Source organism: Lepisosteus platostomus, chromosome 8 (genome assembly GCF_059453375.1).
Source record: "Lepisosteus platostomus isolate fLepPlt1 chromosome 8, fLepPlt1.hap1, whole genome shotgun sequence".
NCBI classification, from domain to species: Eukaryota; Metazoa; Chordata; class Actinopteri; order Semionotiformes; family Lepisosteidae; genus Lepisosteus; species Lepisosteus platostomus.
The window spans coordinates 33,110,536-33,127,855 of record NC_142618.1 but is presented as its reverse complement, the minus strand read 5'-3'; the positions used below and the strand labels follow the sequence as shown (position 1 = coordinate 33,127,855).

General features: G+C 42.2%; 1 protein-coding gene across 3 annotated transcripts in view; it reads left to right on the top strand.

Moving 5' to 3' along the window:
* rhpn1 (rhophilin, Rho GTPase binding protein 1) overlaps positions 1 to 17,320 on the top strand; it is a 49,786-nt gene that overhangs the window by 10,733 nt on the left and 21,733 nt on the right. For all 3 annotated transcript variants that reach the window (XR_015940906.1, XM_088643236.1, XM_088643237.1), the window contains exons 2-5: positions 189 to 304; positions 11,811 to 11,939; positions 13,728 to 13,803; positions 16,510 to 16,587. Coding sequence is in view for 2 of the 3 variants with exons in the window: in XM_088643236.1 (XP_088499362.1) it covers positions 189 to 304; positions 11,811 to 11,939; positions 13,728 to 13,803; positions 16,510 to 16,587 (399 nt within the window). In the remaining variant the exon portion in view is untranslated. The remainder of the gene's footprint in view (positions 1 to 188; positions 305 to 11,810; positions 11,940 to 13,727; positions 13,804 to 16,509; positions 16,588 to 17,320) is intronic.

Here is a 17,320-nt window from a genome sequence, read left to right as displayed (position 1 = left end):
CGTCCATTGCAGTTTCTGTTTCTCGTTTAGTTGATTCGTTTGCACTAATTGGGGGCATCACAGATTTTGCACCGAGCCTACGTGTTTAGGTTAAAAGGGCTGTGTGCTCCATTAGGGATGGAGTTGGGGGAGATTTTCCGGGCTGGCGCCGTCCCCTCGATCCTGACCCTCCCGTGTTCTCCCTGCAGGGATGCGACCCCCTGGCACAGACGCAGCGCAGCAGACTGCAGCACCGGCGGGTGAGGATCAACCAGCAGATCAACAAGGAGATGAGGATGCGGGCCGGAGCCGAGAACCTCTTCAGGTGAGGCCCAGGGAGTCAGGCCCAGCAGGACAGGGCTGAGAGGCAGGAAGCTAGCTGGTGTCTTAACAGGTGGATTTTGTCTGCAAGTAGCTCTTGAGCCCCCAACCTCTTCCAGCCACCTGCTGAAAGAAGTTCACTCTGATAAATACCGATCATGTTTGACAAACATGTCAGGATGCATCTGTAAGCGGTAACTGGTTTTAATTGCATACCATATCACCCTGCAACTCACAACTGGCAACCCATTGAAGCTCAGCAGGTGTGAACCTGGTCAGTACCAGGATGGGAGACCTCCTGGGAAAAGCTAAGGTTGCTGCTGGAAGCGGGGTGTTAGTGGGGCCAGTAGGGAGCACTTATTCTGTGTGGGTCCTGATGCCCCAGTATAGTGATGGGGACACTGTACTGTAAACAGGTGCCCTCGTTCAGATGAGACATAAAACTGAGGTCCTGACTCTCTGTGGTCATTAAAAATCCCAGGGCATTTCTTGAAAAGAGTAGGGGTCTTACCCCGGTGTCCTAGCCAAATTTCCCATTGGCCTTTACCAATCATGGCCTCCTATTAATCCCCATCTATGAATTGGCTTTATTACTCTGTTCTCCTCCCCACTGATAGCTGGTGTGTGGTGAGTGTTCTGGCGCACTATGGCTGCCGTCGCATTATCCTGATGGGGCTGCACATTGGTGGTGATGGAGGAAAGTCCCCATTACCTGTAAAGCGCTTTGAGTGGAGTGTCCAGAGTTTCCAGTGTAAGGAATTATTGTTAATTTGATGGGGTCTCGGAAGAATCTGGAATTTTTTCTTGTGGGTTATGTTGGTGTACTTTGTCATGTCTGGCAACACTTATCTACCCTATTGCAATGTTCTTTTGTCTTTAACCTGATGGGTGTGCAGTTGCTGTAGGAACAGTATTTATTTTTTTTAAATAAACTGAAAATGGTTTTAGGTTAGATATTAATCTGGAATTTTTGTATTAAGGTTTGAAGCAATACAGTACACAAGCAGCGGATTGCATGAACATACTTTTCTTTCTTTCGCAATACCATTTTCTTTCTCTTTCACTGTTTAAAATGAACCAGAATGTTTGTTTTGTGAAACTGTTTATTGATTGGCTTGGTTGCAAGCTGTTATTAAAATTGATTCCTATCTTAATGACAGGAATGCAGAAGAATGTCTTCTTTACCTTGAGCTGTTAGCAGTCTCCTGGCCCTTCCTATCTTTAAACACAGTCTTGGCCTATCTTTCAATTTCCTTTTAGTAAAAGCGGTTTGGCTGTTTTGGATAAGGCAGTAAGTAAAGCCTTTTGCATCCTGCTTCTCCTGAGGATATCGGAATAGTTACAGATAATGGCTCATACATTAGACTGCTTGAGACTGATTGACAGGGCTTGTGGTAGAAGGGGGTGTCCTTATTTTAAATTTCCTATACTGTTTCTTTATGCTCTCATATATGTACTCTAACTAATCTGACTGTGTTTTCAGAGTTACACCATACTTAACATTTGCTGTACCTTTTACAGTTCTACATACCTTCCCATACCCCTCTACGCTCTTTCCTTCTTTCATTTGACTTCACTGTGCTTGACTACTGTGTTCCATGAGCTCTTTCCCGGTAGAACCACAATTTTCCAACATGAGCATTAGCACACAGAAACCTGGTGTCATTCAGAAGGATGGGCCTTTGTCCGTAGCATTTCTGTGTCATGTTTGTATATTTCCTGGTGGCCATTGTGACTAAAATGTGTTCTTAAGAAGTGGAAACGTAGGGGCAGACAGACAGTGTAAACTACAGTGTGGCGATTCTGTGCTGTGGTAACTTTGGGGGGAAATGCTACAGATATTCCCTTTCCCAAAAGATGAAAGAAAGCACTGTTCATTGGGAAAACAGGAAGTTAAAAAAATAAGGAATATTTTCCATATTTAAACTCTCATAGTGTGTTATCATGCCACACACAGGACAGAACCACTCCACCCTGGGCTGACAGCCGAGGGGAGAACTGGCTTCTCACCTTTAGGTGAAAGCAAGCAGGCCTGCACTTTGGAAGGAGGATCATCCATCAGTCTTTGAGTAAACAGTGCACATGTAGAGCCTCCTTTCTCCTGCAGCAATAACTCTCCGACACTCCCTGTGTTCTCCGGCTAGTGGAGTGCACACACTCCTCCAGAGCTCCACAGATGTTTCAATTAGACAAGGGGCTGAAAGCAAACAAAGCACACTTTCTGCCCCTCACTGGAAAATCTCAGAGTGATTGACTTTATCCTTTCTTAAGTTGCTGTTTTCATGTTCTTTTTTCTCTCTTGCTTTAAGTGTGAACACAAGAACTTGGAATTTTTATTGCGGGTTTAAATCTGTGATATATACAGAGAGGAATTTCCTGTACAAATTTATTGTATTTTTAATGTCTCTTCATTATATGTAAGCCATTTTATTCTTTTGGTATTTGATTATACAGTAGCTTTGGTGACGTGGTGCATATGTGCATGTTTTAAGGAACCATCACTTGAAATTACAGTAATCCCTTGCTATATGAGTGTTCATTTATACAGGATCAAGTAATTCCTACCTGTTTCCCGTTGATGAAGATGAAGTTTGGGTGGATTAGGGAACTTTTCTTGAGTTCCGGTAGCCAATCAGAGATCATAACACAGGAAGTAATGAGACTTTAATTACCATAAAATGGGTTCTCACTTTACAAGCAAGTTTTTGAAGATCAAATTAAGCCTGTATAACGAGGGATTATTGCTGGAATGTTCTGGCTGAACTATGAGCTATACTTAAGTTAGGCTCCCCACTCCTGGTCTTAGAGGAGTAGGGTATCTATAGCAGGCGTCCACAGTTCTGGTCTTGGAGTGCCAGTGTGTCTACAGCAGGGCTCCCCAGTCCTGGTCCTGGAGGCTCAGTCAGTGTATCTACAGCAGGGCTCCCCAGTCCTGGTCCTGGAGGGCCAGTGTATCTACAGCATCCTTCAGTCCTGGTCCTGGAGGGCCAGTGTGTCTACAAGTTTTTCAAGTGTCCTTAAAACACCAGCATCTGAGAAGCTGGGAGAAACTTTTATATCCAGTTAAGCCAATAATAAGCTAATTCAAGTCATTAAGATGGGTGAAATAGCCCTTCAGGAGCAGGATTGCAGACCTGGATTAAAATAGTTAGAAAGCAGCATTCTTTCTGTGCCAATAATAACTGAAATGCAAGTAAAGAAGGTTGGATTAGATTAATTAAAACAGCAGTAAAACACTTATATAACACCTTCAATAGTAATTAAGCTGCCTGTATCAGTGTACAAGGCTGTCCCACATGTCTGTTGTGGAACATGCCAGCCAGCATGCCACACACCACTCCCTCTGCCTGCTAATGAAAACACAGAGCCCCGTTTTTAATTAGCAACCCAAACAGGAGATCAGAACGTCAGCAGCATTTGGTTTTCTTTCATCAGTGACTTTCCAAACCTCTGCTGTTGGGCATGTCCTTTTCTAATACAGCAGGAAACTGTTTTTTAGATTTGTACTTGTATTGTTATATAATTTTTCCAAACAAAAAAGTGTGCCCACAAAGACATAAAATATGGTTATAAGATTTACTCTTCGGTTTTGTACTGGGTGGGTAAATCCAGTGTGCCACTTTCCAAAATGTCATGCTTCGCGCTAATTCTGCTGTTTGTTGTTATCAAAGGTAATAGTCCACAGGGGGGGAGTTTAAACGTAGTGTTTGAGCTGAGCCTTTTTCACAGAAAAGGTGTGTTTGTAACAGGAAAGGGCTGAAAAGCTGCCTTTCTTCCACAAAACTGAAACACAGCGCTAATCAATTAGGACTGTCATTACATGTGTCAGTGCTGTTAGAGAGATGACCAGGGTGTCACACAGATGCTAGATTGGAGGCTGGAGAAATTGGTTTGTACTCTCATTTGAAAGAAAGGGCTTTTTTGGCGCTATTCTTTTGCCGTTGCTTGAATCAGTCCATTTCATGGTATGCCCGGAAAGAAGGCATGAGATTCTGGCAGGTATGGGGTTGTGGGGGGGGATGTCCGCTGTGCTTCACTGTCTGCCCCTCTCTCGGAGGGATGACTCACTGGTATGGGACAAAGAGACAAAGCCCTTATCAGTTTTGTATCTGGTAAAGCTATTGTGAGGGAGCACCAGGGGCACAAAGAGGCCGAGTCCCTGTGACACTGAGTCAGCCAGGGCCTGGGCTTTTGTGCCTCTCTGATTGTCATGCAAAGGGTGCCACAGCAATCCTTTTAGTCCTTCCTGGAACACAGGAACACATCCCCTCGGTTATTGTGATGCTCTTCTCTTCATTATTTATTTTCTTTAAGTCGAGTTTCAGTTCTTGAGCGGCAAGGGAACCGGAGGGTTGGGGTACGAGGCTATTGTCAGGGTGATATGGCCAGCAGCCATATCACCCTGCAACTCACAACTCGCAACCCACTGAAGCTAAGCAGGTGTGAGCCTGGTCAGTACCTGGATGGGAGACCTCCTGGGAAAAACTAAGGTTGCTGCTGGAAGAGGTGTTAGTGGGGCCAGCAGGGGGTGCTCACCCTGTGGTCCATGTGGGTCCTAATGCCCCAGTATAGTGATGGGGACACTATACTGTAAACAGGTGCCGTCCTTCGGATGAGACGTAAAACCGAGGTCCTGACTCTCTGTGGTCATTAAAAATCCCAGGGCGTTTCTCGAAAAGAGTAGGGGTGTAACCCCGGCGTCCTGGCCAAATTTCCCATTGGTCCTTACCAATCATGGCCTCCTAATAATCCCCATCTATGAATTGGCTTCATTACTCTGCTCTCCTCCCCACTGATAGCTGATGTGTGGTGAGCGTTCTGGCGCACTATGGCTGCCGTCGCATCATCCAGGTGGATGCTGCACATTGGTGGTGGTGGAGGGGAGACCCCATTACCTGTAAAGCGCTTTGAGTGGAGTGTCCAGAAAAGCGCTATATAAGTGTAAGCAATTATTATTATTATTATTATTGTGTGATCCACTCAGGCCCTATGCAAGTTGTGCTGCACAGCTGTATTTCCCAGTGTGCTCTCTTCTTTACTCCGTCTTGTCAGGTTCACCAGGGCTGGGAACATTTCCCGGTCTGTAAAATGGGCATTTATGGTTCTTTGATTATAAATCTTTGAACTGGTTTTAAGAAGGAGGTAAAACATTCTTCTTTTTGAAAAACAGTTATGTAGAATTACATACAATACCCTGAGATGGGAGTGTAGTTTGCTTTAATTCAGTAACATAACTGAATTACATAACATGCTGTTAACCGGCAATAAACTAGCCTGAGTTGAATAACCCCCTGTAGCAGTTTTACTATGCTATGTTATTATATCATCAAAAGCAAGGTAAGCTGGTAAGTAAAGTAACTGTATGCATGCTGATGCCCGAACGTTTCCAGATTGGGTTGTGCTGATGCTGTAGCCCATGGAGTTTTGATGTTTAAAATAATAGGCTTATATTTCTTAACACATTGCTGTGGATTCATACAGATGTGAGTGGCTGGACAAAATTTATTAGGGAGGGTGAAATTGGCTCTATTATAAAGGGAAATTCTCCTGTCTTGGCCATGGCCTGAACCAGCAGAGGCCTCTCATTTCTAAGACACTAACAGGTAATGGCATATCTCCGCTTCTTGGAATCCATTTCTCCGCTAATGAGTTGGAATCCTGCTTTGAAACGTAGTAGTGAAAACTGCTGAGCTTCGAAAACCACCCTCTGAAAGCATTGTTAGAAAGCAGGCATCTAAGGTAACACTTCCTGCTATGAGCAAAGTGTGACTTTAATTTGCACTTTAAAAAATGGAATCTAAATGGAATTGCCCTTCTCGGTGCGATTTTTCTCTTCCTCCTGCCTGTTCCATTAGGATGAGAGCAGCACCCTGATCTACAGGCCCGAACCTCAAGAGCCAGGCGTTTAACGAGGAGAGCCAAACGCCTTCACCCCTAATGGACTCGAGTGCTAGTATGCTTCATCTCTGTTGGATTAAAATCTATGAGTATTATAGTATTCAAATTAATTATGCCTTGCTTTTCTGCAATGGAGTTCCTGTGTGAAAATACACATTTTTAAGAGATGCAGATTTTAATCTGAGTGTTTGTGCTCCTGAGTGGCTCAACTGGTAAACATAATTGTTTACAATGTGGTGTGAGTCCAGACATTAATGTGTGTAGGTTTATGAGGGCGTTAATATCTTGGAAGTATTCAAAGTAAAGCCCCAAGGAGTACGTTTTGAAACCTGAGGCTTTAGTGTAACAAAAACACCAAATTCATACAGAGCAGTGCTTTCTAGACCATTTGTGGAAAGGGTTCAGGTGTGCTGTGGAATTGGAAGAGAACATCCCGCGGCCGGCAGAGGAATCCTACTCCGTTGGGCCCCTGAGCAAGGCCCTTAACCCCAACTGCTCCAGGGGCGCTGTACAATGGCAGACCCTGCGCTCTGACCCCAAGCTTCTCTCCCTGTCTGTGTCTCCTTGGAGAAAAAGCTGGGGTATGCGAAAAGATGAATTCCTAATGCAAGAAATTGTATAGGGCTAATAAAGAAACATTATAACATTACATATTTAAAAAGTGTGGATTGAGAGTTTTGTGTGGACAAAATGTGTGAACAAAATTCTAAACGGTTCTATTCACTGAAGCAAGCTTACATTTTACATTGAAATTTTGGACAAGAAAATGAATGAATGAGCCATTTCAAAAGATTGTGGTCAATGTTTTGTCATAAATGTGTTGCTAAAGAGTCTGGGGTGTGAAAAGTGTACCTCCACTGAAAAGGCTTTTGAAGTCCTGATGTAGAGTCCACACCGGCATTCTGAGTCTAGGTTTGAATTCAATAATAATGCTCAATTGGCTGAGCAGCACTACAGCGCCGTCCTTCGGATGAGAGGTAAAACCGTAGTCCTGACTCTCTGTGATCATTAAAAATCCCAGGGTGTTTTTCGAAAAGAGTAGGGGTGTAACCCCGGCGTCCTGGCCAAATTTCCCATTGGCCCTTACCAATCATGGCCTCCTTATAATCCCCCTCTATGAATTGGTTTCATTACTCTGCTCTCCTCCACACTGATAGCTGTTGTGTGGTGAGCGTTCTGGCGCACTATGGCTGCCGTCATATCATCAAGGTGGATGCTGCACATTGGTGGTGGTGGAGGGGAGTCCCCATTACCTGTAAAGCTCTGTAATTGGTCTTGTTAAGTCTGGTGTTCCTCAGGGCTCAATACTGGGCCCCTTGCTCTTCAGCATTTACATGTTTCCACTTGGTCAGCTTTTAAGATCACATGGCCTCAGCTTTCATTTGTACGCTGACGATACTCAAATATACATCCATACCAAACCTGACACTGATGTGGCTGTTTCTATTCTATCAAATTGCATCTCTGACATAAAAATTTGGATGACTCAAAACTTCCTTCATCTTAACTGTGACAGCACCCCCCATCAACTTCGTAAAGCCAGTCCTGTAACCCTATCTGTAGATGGTTCTGTACTTGAGCTTCTATCAAAATTGAAAAACCTCGGGGTTATATTCGATTCTGGCTTAACTTTCGACCCACATGTGCAACGTACTGTCAAAATAACTTTTTTTCACCTCAGAAGTATCGCTAGACTACGCCCTATGCTATCACTAACTGTGGCTGAAAAGCTGATCAACACATTTGTGTTCTCTCGAATGGACTACTGTAATGCTCTACTCGCTAGGGTATCTAAATCTACTTTGAACAAACTGCAGTATGTCCAAAATTCAGCAGCCAGAATCCTGACCAGGTCTAGTGCAAGTGTTCACATTACTCCTATCCTGGAGTCCTTGCACTGGCTTCCGGTCAAATTCTGTGTAGACTAAAAATCCTCATGCTCACCTATAAGGCTCTGCATGGCTTGGCACCTCAGTACCTGTCTGAACTATTATCGCCCTACTCACCATCTCGCAACCTTCGCTTTTCTAATTCTGGTCTCCTTACTGTCCCCCAAGCCTGTCTTCATTGTATGGGTGACAGGGCCTTCTCCTGTTATGCCCCCAAGCTCTGGAACTCTCTCCCCAAGGATATCGGAGAGTCACCCTCTCTAAACTCCTTCAAATCCAGACTCAAAACCCTCTTGTTCAGAAAAGCCTTTACATAACTGGTTCCATTCTTCACCCCTCTGCTTTTCTTAGTACCACCATCCATGGTCTCCTCTATATATTGTAAGTGTGTTTTATCTTGTGTATTCTTCTTTCTGTTTGTTGTCATCCTGTAAAGTGTTTTGAGAAGCCACCTTTAAAGGCGCTATATAAAATAAAGTTTGTTATTATTATTATTATAAAGTGCTTTGAATGGAGTGTCCAGAAAAGCGCTATATAAGTGTAAGCAATTATTATTATTATTATTATTATTATTATGGATCAGCAGGCTTGAGCTGGCGACTTATGCTTTGCAAGTGCTTTGTCAGTAAATACTGCCGTTGCTTCAGAAACAATGTTTGTAGCACTGATTAGTGTAAGTTGATCGACCGTTATCCACAGACAATTTCACATTGGAGGTGGGAGGGATAAGTGATGACTGCACATTGTGGCACGGTGGCATCGGATGAGACCTGTAGCCTTGCCTGTAGCCACTAGAGGGAGCTAATGTCCTGAGCAAATTTGGAGAATATGTTTCTCACCTGGAAATTACAGTCGTGTTCCGAGAAGCCTCTTTCCCAAGAGTTCAAAAGAACAGGTCAGAAGGGGAACTGCATCTACGTCTAGACTCGGCTGGAAGATGAAACTGTTACCACCTGCTCCCTCTGTCAGGGAGCTTGTTTTCTTTTACAGATAAGCAACCCTGGCCCAACAGGACTGGATACAATAATCTCCGGCTTTGCCTGATTTCTCCTGTCAGGAACTATAAATAAAGATAGAGGGGAGAGGGGGAAAGATTAGGGTTCTGAGATGAGTACTACAGAGTAGGAGAAATCACCACTTCAGACCTATGGGCACAGTAGGCTAAAAAAAGCCCTCTGAGAACATCAGTGACTTGAGTGTGCAGTTTCAAAAGGTACATGAAGACAGTTTGATGAGGAGAAGCTGCAGATGAGTGACAGAGTGCTTTAGTGATGACATTGCATTTCCTGAAGAATGAAAATAAAGTAGTATCTGCAAGAGGAGGCAGGAGCTCCATACAGCCTGAGGGATGTAGTGGATGGGTCATAAACTATTTTAGGAACACCACCTGTCATGTCCACCCCTAATAATAAACTATACAGTTCTAATTTTAGGTCCAAGTGGGTGAATATTTCTAAAAACTAGGTTCTTACATCAGTCTTTGGTGTTGAGATTTGGCCCATAACACTAAATACTGCTGTTAAAAACTGTTTTTAACTTTAAAAAAATCTGATGCATCACTATTCCTACTATAATCAAGATGGCTGCCATTAACTTTTCAAACATCCACCTGCCACTGTCTTAGGAGCTGCCACACTGGTTGGCTTGAAATGTGGAAGATTCCTGCACACTGAAGCCTGCTTCAGACTTGTGCCTCACAAGGTACAGTGACACTTTTCACTGTGACAGGTCATCACTTGTTGGGCAAACATGCCCTAAATGAACTTCTTCAAAAACCACTTGGCCAAAGAACTCTGGATTTGGTTGGAATCATTCTGCTTCCTCATAGTCAACTCTTGGCTCCCCACACTATTAAGACTAAAGTGGATGGATTTTCATCTCCCTGTAGCCATTGCCTTTCAAGATTATCCACCATCTACATTTTATTTTGTTCAAGTAGTGTTTTTACCATGCTGCATGGAAGCTTTCAGAACTGGTTTCCTAGTTGTTGGGAAGTTGGGAAGACCTGTACTTAATTGTGTCTTGATTGGATGTTCTTATAATTCGTAGAGCACAGTATTGTATATTAATCCAGGGTTCCTATATAATTCTCTGGGTATTTAATTGAAATACTACTATTGCTATATTCTTAAAAGCATTATTTAAGTAACTTGGGATCAAATAATTTTAAAAATACAAAGCCAGGACTGTTATACAGTACAATAATCCACTAACTGTACGTATGGTATTATTGTATGTGTTTTGGAGCATATAAATGTAGTCACCTCTGTACATTGTTTGAATGTGATCTACACATTCCATACAAATATTACACTTTCCAATATTGTTTTGAGATTATGATTGCAGAGTGTAAGAAGTTCATTATAGAAACATATATGCAATTGTGGAGGTGGAGTAGCTTCTGCATCACTCTTTAAATGTTTAATAGATTCAGTGTCCTGTGGGTAATCTAATCTGACTGTGAGATAGACAAGTTCTCACATTTCAGCTGGTTACAAATGAAATTATTTGAGCTAACCAAAACAAAATTAGTTGTATCGGTAGTTCAGGAATTGAGCTTCAAGCTAGTTTCCCGATCCCTGCCTTTACTGTTGCCTAACACTGGGAAAGCTGACCTGCTGACTAGTGCTTTTTTTAAAAGACTTGGGGGACACTCTTAATTGACTTCTGTATTGTATTTTCTAAAATGGGGTGTACTGTGAGTGAAGGAGAAGTAGGTCCTGACTAAGGAAATCGGGGATACCTGGTTTGTGGTTGCGTAGAGAGCGGAGTTCCCATTGCTTCCTCTTCCAATGGGTTAGTCAGTGTGAGAGCTGTGGTGCTGTATCCTGAAAGATTGTGGGAGCACAGTAATCCTGCTGCTGTCTTCCCAGCCTAGATCTGACTAATTGGATAGCTGAGGTGTGTCTTCTGGCAGGGATAGCTGAGCTCTTTTCAGCTTCTCTGCCCTGATTCCCTTACAGAAGTGATAAGGGGAGCACAGAGAATCTCTTGCTAGTATCTGAGACATCACTAAGTCATTAGGTCAGCTACATTAGCCTAGAGCCTAGAGCTTGTTGTTGTGTGATTTGCCATGACTGGCAAAGGTTTCTGCAGTGTGATCTATTTACATGTCTGGTACAGCTGGCCAGATTCTGTTATACATGAGTGATTTCAAAACAGTGCTCGCGCATTATGGAAAACAAAATGGAGTGGTAAGGCTTTTTAAGCTAACAGGAACTGAATGACCCAAATTATATTTACTCAAGTGAGTCTAATGTGTTTTGAAAGCTGTATAAAATTACCTAATAAATAAATAAGAGGATCTTATTTGGATTTTGTGTGTCACAGGTTTATGTGAAGGAGGTTAGAGTTCTTCTTTTGAGTTATTAGAAAGCTGTCAGTCTTCCTGCTGTGACAGAGGCTGAAGGGACTTAAGAAGTCTTATGGCCATGATGTGAGCATTTTCACTGTAGTGACTGGGAAAGAGCATAGAAAACAATGATGAATAAGGACATCCTTATAACTCTAACTCACTACAGGATGTGAAAGTCGTAACTAGTGCATCCTATTCAGATTCTGCTGAATTTTTAAGACTGTGGCTAATCCAGTTAATTTCTGTGTTTGAGTTGATTTTTACTTTAATATCATAGCAGTCTTTGAGAATTTTCTTCAGTTTGTAATGTTTTTCTTTAAGTGTGTTGTTGCCTGAAAGCCTGAGTAAATGTGCTGTATGTCTTCCAGGGCCACCACAAACCACAAGGTAAAGGAGACTGTGGCTCTGGAGCTCAGTTTTGTGAACTCCAACCTGCAGCTGCTCAAGGAAGAGCTGGAGGAGCTCAACAGCTCCATGGAGGTGTACCAGACTGAGAGGTGGGTACTGATACCGCACAACACTGACAAAACACATGCTGACGGTAAAGAGGTGCACAACCACAACACCGTCATGAACTCAACTATACAGTCATCACCACACAGATAACACACACACTGACACTACAGATACACATCCAAAACACTCTGACAAACTGTACTGACACAACACAGATAAAACACACACTGACAGTACAGAGGTAGACACAACAACATCCTGATGAACTCAACTGTATAGACACAGCACCACACAGATAAAACACACACTGACAGTACAGATACACAACCATGACACCCTGCTAAACTGAACTGTACTGATGAGCACAACACAGACAAAACACACACTGACAGTACAGATACACAACCATGACAACCTGATAAACTGAACTGTACTGACGCAGCACAACACAGACAAAACACACACTGACAGTAAGTACAGATGCACGACCACGATGTGCCGACAAACTAATCTGCTCCATGGAGGTTTACCAGGAATAGAACTGAGCTACTGCATGAATTTACCAGAGACAAGCGTCTTTTCATAATCCAGTACAACACCCACTGCAATAGCATCACAGTCAGAGATCGGCACATATACACGGATGGAATCAGTTTTCAAAACCAGGTGATCTTCTAGCTTCCACTCTCCTGTAACTAAATCCAGTTTTCCCTTGCAGAAACATTGTTTTTAATGTTTTTAATTTAATGTAGTACCTGTATTGGCTTTTTAAGAGTGAAAAGCCCCTCCATCTCCCAATGAGGTGATTATTATTAAGAGTGGTCCTACAATTGAAAATCTGCAGTGAACTTGAGGGGCTTTCTGCATTCCAACTCAGGGACTCATTAAGAGAAACAAAGTGAGTGTGTTTTTCACACTAGTTTTAGCTCTCTGTATGCTCCTCTTTGCTTTAATGAGTAGGCATACAAACTAAGTGTACTGGAGGTTTGCCTTTGTTTTTTTTCACAGCTTAATGATGTGTTTGTTAGACTAATAGAGAGGAGATTTGAGTTTGTTTGAAATAATTTACAACAAGGACATGATGGCAAGGCCGTGTGTTGTTTGGCTATGGTTGCATTCCTGTCTGCCTGGAAGTAAATGATGCAGTTTTGTTTATTGTGGGAGTTTACAATTAAAAGTAAAGGGGCTTTAGAGAATAAGGCCACTTCTATAGACATGTTCAGATATTGTTTAGCAAGAATATGTGTGTTCTCTGCTCAATGGGAGAATGTTCTTCTACAGGTGTGTTAAATTAGAGCAAAGTGTGATAAGCGTTTTTTGTTTTTAATTTAATTGTAAAGAAGGGCTGTTGTGAGTTAATAATTGGATGTGGATTTTTATGATGGATTAGTTTCAATTTAAAGCATTTTCTATTCCAAAAAAATTAAATAGGACATAAATTACCCTTAAATATACATAATTGTTCTTTGGTCGACCCCTGATGACAAGTGTTGAATGAGCTTTTGTGATAGAAGAGAACATTAACTTAAAATTCTTGCAGTTTTGTGCTCCTTTTTGTGGTAAATGCGTAATGGGCCTGCGAGGGACTAGTTTCCTATTCAGGGTGTATCCCACCCTGTACCCTGTTGCTTGTGGAGACAGGCTCCAGCTTCCTCCCGACGCTGAATTGGATGAAGCAGTTAAAAATTCGATGGGTAGTGTAAAGGTATTCCTCCAGGGTTTTAGCCAAGAATTAATCTGCCGCACTTTATTTTTTATATGACGTTATCTTAATCCTACTCTGTTGTAAAACCTGGATTATGAAGTAATGTATTTTTTATTTGCTGCAGCGAATCAATCAATGTGCCCATGATTCCTCTGGGGCTGAAGGAGACAAAGGAGGTGGATCTTGCTATTCCTCTAAAGGTGAGACATCACTGTGGAGGAGCTCATTCTGAAAGGCCAAGGTGTTTTAACTCACTAGTCTGTGTCATCATCTGGTCTGGCATCAGAGTTCAGATCTAACTCGGGGCTTTTCACTGGTTCATCTTAAAACATCATCCAGACATGGGAGGAGTGGTGTGAATGTTTTAATATCTTTGAAGACTTTTCTGTTCAACTCTTTGTGAAGAGCTTAAAACAGAAAAAATAAAAGATGGATATCAAAATCACTACTTCAGAAACTGTAGCACACATTGAACCTCTCTATTCTGGCAACATCTGTGGCCTGGTTTGATTTTAGTTGATTGAATATCTGCTAATTAACGGGTGATGCCAAGTTTCTAAATGTTGGGCAAGTTTTTTGTATAGCCATCAGTTCTGGCTCTCAGTGCTCTCGTTATGTCTTCTGTTTTCTAAGAGACCTGCAAGAAGTGGAAGTGTTGGCCGTGCTGCTATGCGAGAGTGTGTGAATGTCATTACATCAGAACCTGCAGTTGTTGCATAAACTGGAAACGGCACATTGGTACTGATGTGTTGTTTAAGAAGCACACAAATCAGATTGTTGCTGAAAACAAGTAGTGTTAGATGTTGAAGGAGCGGAAAAGCAGTAATTTAGGTAGTATATTTATACACTGATTCAAGCTTTGTCAAAATGAATGTGTTTCCATTTCTGGCAAGATAATGGCAAAAATAGTCCACAAAAAACTTCCTGCAGCGTACGATTGTTTGCTAGGCTGACTTCCAAAATTAAAATTGAAAAACAGATGTACGTCTACATTGTGCGACAGTCAAAGCTGCCTCTTTGTATGGTTATGAATTTGTACAGTTATCTCCAGAGGAGGTGTACGGTGCCTTTCTGCAGTGCACTACAGTGCCAGGGCATCTGTTGGCATTGTATGTCAACTGATGTACACATCTGAGAAGCATAAGTGCAAGCTTGTTGTCTTTGGGTAAAGTGTGAGCCCAAGGGCATTCAAAGGAGTGAAAAATATCCCCAGTGATATACAATTGCAAGAAAAAGTTTGGGATCCCTTTGAAATTGCCTGGATTTCTGCATTAATTACTCATAAAAATGTAATTTGATCTTCCACTAAGTCACAATAATAGACAAACACAATCTGCTTAAACTAATAACACACAAACAATTGTACTTCTTGTCAATATTGTACACATCGTTTAAACAGTCACAGTCCAGGCTGAAAAAAGTATGTGAACCCTTGTCCCTTGTATTTAGTAACTAGTAGAACCTCCTTTAGACCATTCCTCCTTACAAAACAGGTTTCAGTTCATTGGTATTTCTGGGATTCCTTGCGTGAACAGCTCTCTTCAGGTCATGCCACAGCATCTCAATTGGGTTGAGGTCTGGACTCTGACTCGGCCATTCCAGAACACAAATTTTCTTCTGTTTAAGCCATTCTGTTGTTGATGTGTTTCAGGTCATTGTCTTGGTGCATCACCCAACTTTTTTGAATTCATTGTTCCTGCTATGATAGCAAGTTGTCCAGGCCCTGAGGCAGCAAAGCAGCCCAAAACCATGATGCTCCCTCCACCATGCTTCATGGTTAGGATGAGATTTTGGTGTTGGTGTGCAGTGCTTTTTTCCCACCAAACAGCGTTGCGTGTTTCTGCCAAATAGTTCAACTTTTGTCTCATCCATCCACAGAACACTGTCCCAGCAGTCCCTTTTGCAAACATGAGACGTGCAACAATGTTTTTTTTTTTTTGGAGAACAGTGGTTTTTTATAGTGGACACATGAACAGAGACTTTGGCAGGTTCAAGAGATTTCTCCAGGTCCTTTGCTGTTACCCTAGGGTTCTTTTTCACCTCCTTCAGCATTACACGCTGCGCTCTTGCCCTGATCTTTACAGGACACCCACTCCTAGGGAGAGTAGCAACATTACTGAATGTCCTCCATTTGTAGACAGTTTGTCTTACTGTGGATTCATGAACACCCAGGCCTTTAGAAATACTTTCGTAGCCTCTTCCAGCTTTATGCATCTCTACAATTCTTCTAAGGTCCTCTGATATGTCTTTTAATCAGGCCATGGTTCACATGAACAACTCTTTCTTGAGAAGAGCAGGCTCTGTCAGTAACCATCCTTTGTGTGCCTTTTTTAAAGGGCAGGGCACCTCCAACCCACACCTCCAATCTCATCTCATTGATTGGAACACCTGCCTCCTATTAGCTTTTGGAGAAGTTATTAGCCTAGAGTTTCAGTACTGACAAGACGAAGTACAATTGTTTGTGTGCAATCAGCTTAAGCAGATTGTGTTAGTCATTATTGTGACTTAGCTGAAGATGACAGACCACATTTTTATGAGTAAGTAATGCAGAGATCCAGGTAATTCCAAAGGGTTCACACACTTTTACTTGCAACTGTTTCAACCTATACAGTTCTTGTCTGAAAAAAAAAACATTCATCTTCATCTGCCAGGGTTTTATTTTAGAAAACAGACTATTCCTAGGCACAGAAAAGGAAAGGTGGCTGCTCAGTGGTTCTCTAGATTTAGCACATCACACCAATCTTCCTAAGAGGTTACAATTATTTGCCAGAGCTCAGACATCCATTAAGATTCCAAAGCAGTGTGGATGAAATCTGTTCTTTCTAACTAGGAAATGTAACTCTGACGTGTACTACAGAGTAGTGCGGCTTTGTGTGGCTCTCTGACTCTGTCCCCTGCCTCCACAGGACTTCATCTGTGAGCACTATGGAGAAGACGGATCACAGTACGAGAAGGAGATCAAGGAGCTCATGGACCTCAGGCAGGTGAGTATCTGACATCAGTTACCAAAACACGTTCCGGTCCTTTGAAAACTTGCAAACAATTTATGTGCTATTATTCTTTGTGCTATTTAGCTTGAGTAACCACTGGTTGAGGGGCTGTGAAGAACCATTTTTTTCATAAAACACCTCTTTCAGTGGAGCAGGTGTGGGAGTCTCGTGGCGAGGATTTTAAGAGCCTTTAAACAGGATTAGAGCAGCACATAGTATATCTTAAAGGGGGATCATCCATTAAAATGGAAAACTACATGAAGTGTTTTAGTGTGTCCCCAAGCTGAGAGAACTAGGAATGCAAAAGACTGAAAAATAAATGTAATTTTCTGGGCTGCTCCTTTCAAACCCAGAGCTCGAAAATATAAAGGGAACAATTTCAATATAGAAAAAAAAATATCCTGTTATTCATCCATAATAGAGAGAAAGGCTGGCTTTCTATTTCCAATGTCAGTTTGGTAGTATATGACCCAAAAGAACAGGAGTGCAGTTCATAGCTTCCCAGCAGTAGAGATAACCACTTAGTCTTGTTTACCGTTCACAGTATTGAGGCTTTAGCCACTGTAGTCTGTCCCTGCAGGTGACACTTGCCTGCTTCCACTTTGACAGCGGTGAGCCACTATCTCATAACTGGTTCAGTTTCTCTGGGATATAACCCGAATTCTGGTACGTTATCACTTCAGTGTGATACACTTTCAAGTTTTCAATGTGTATGTGGGTCCTTGCT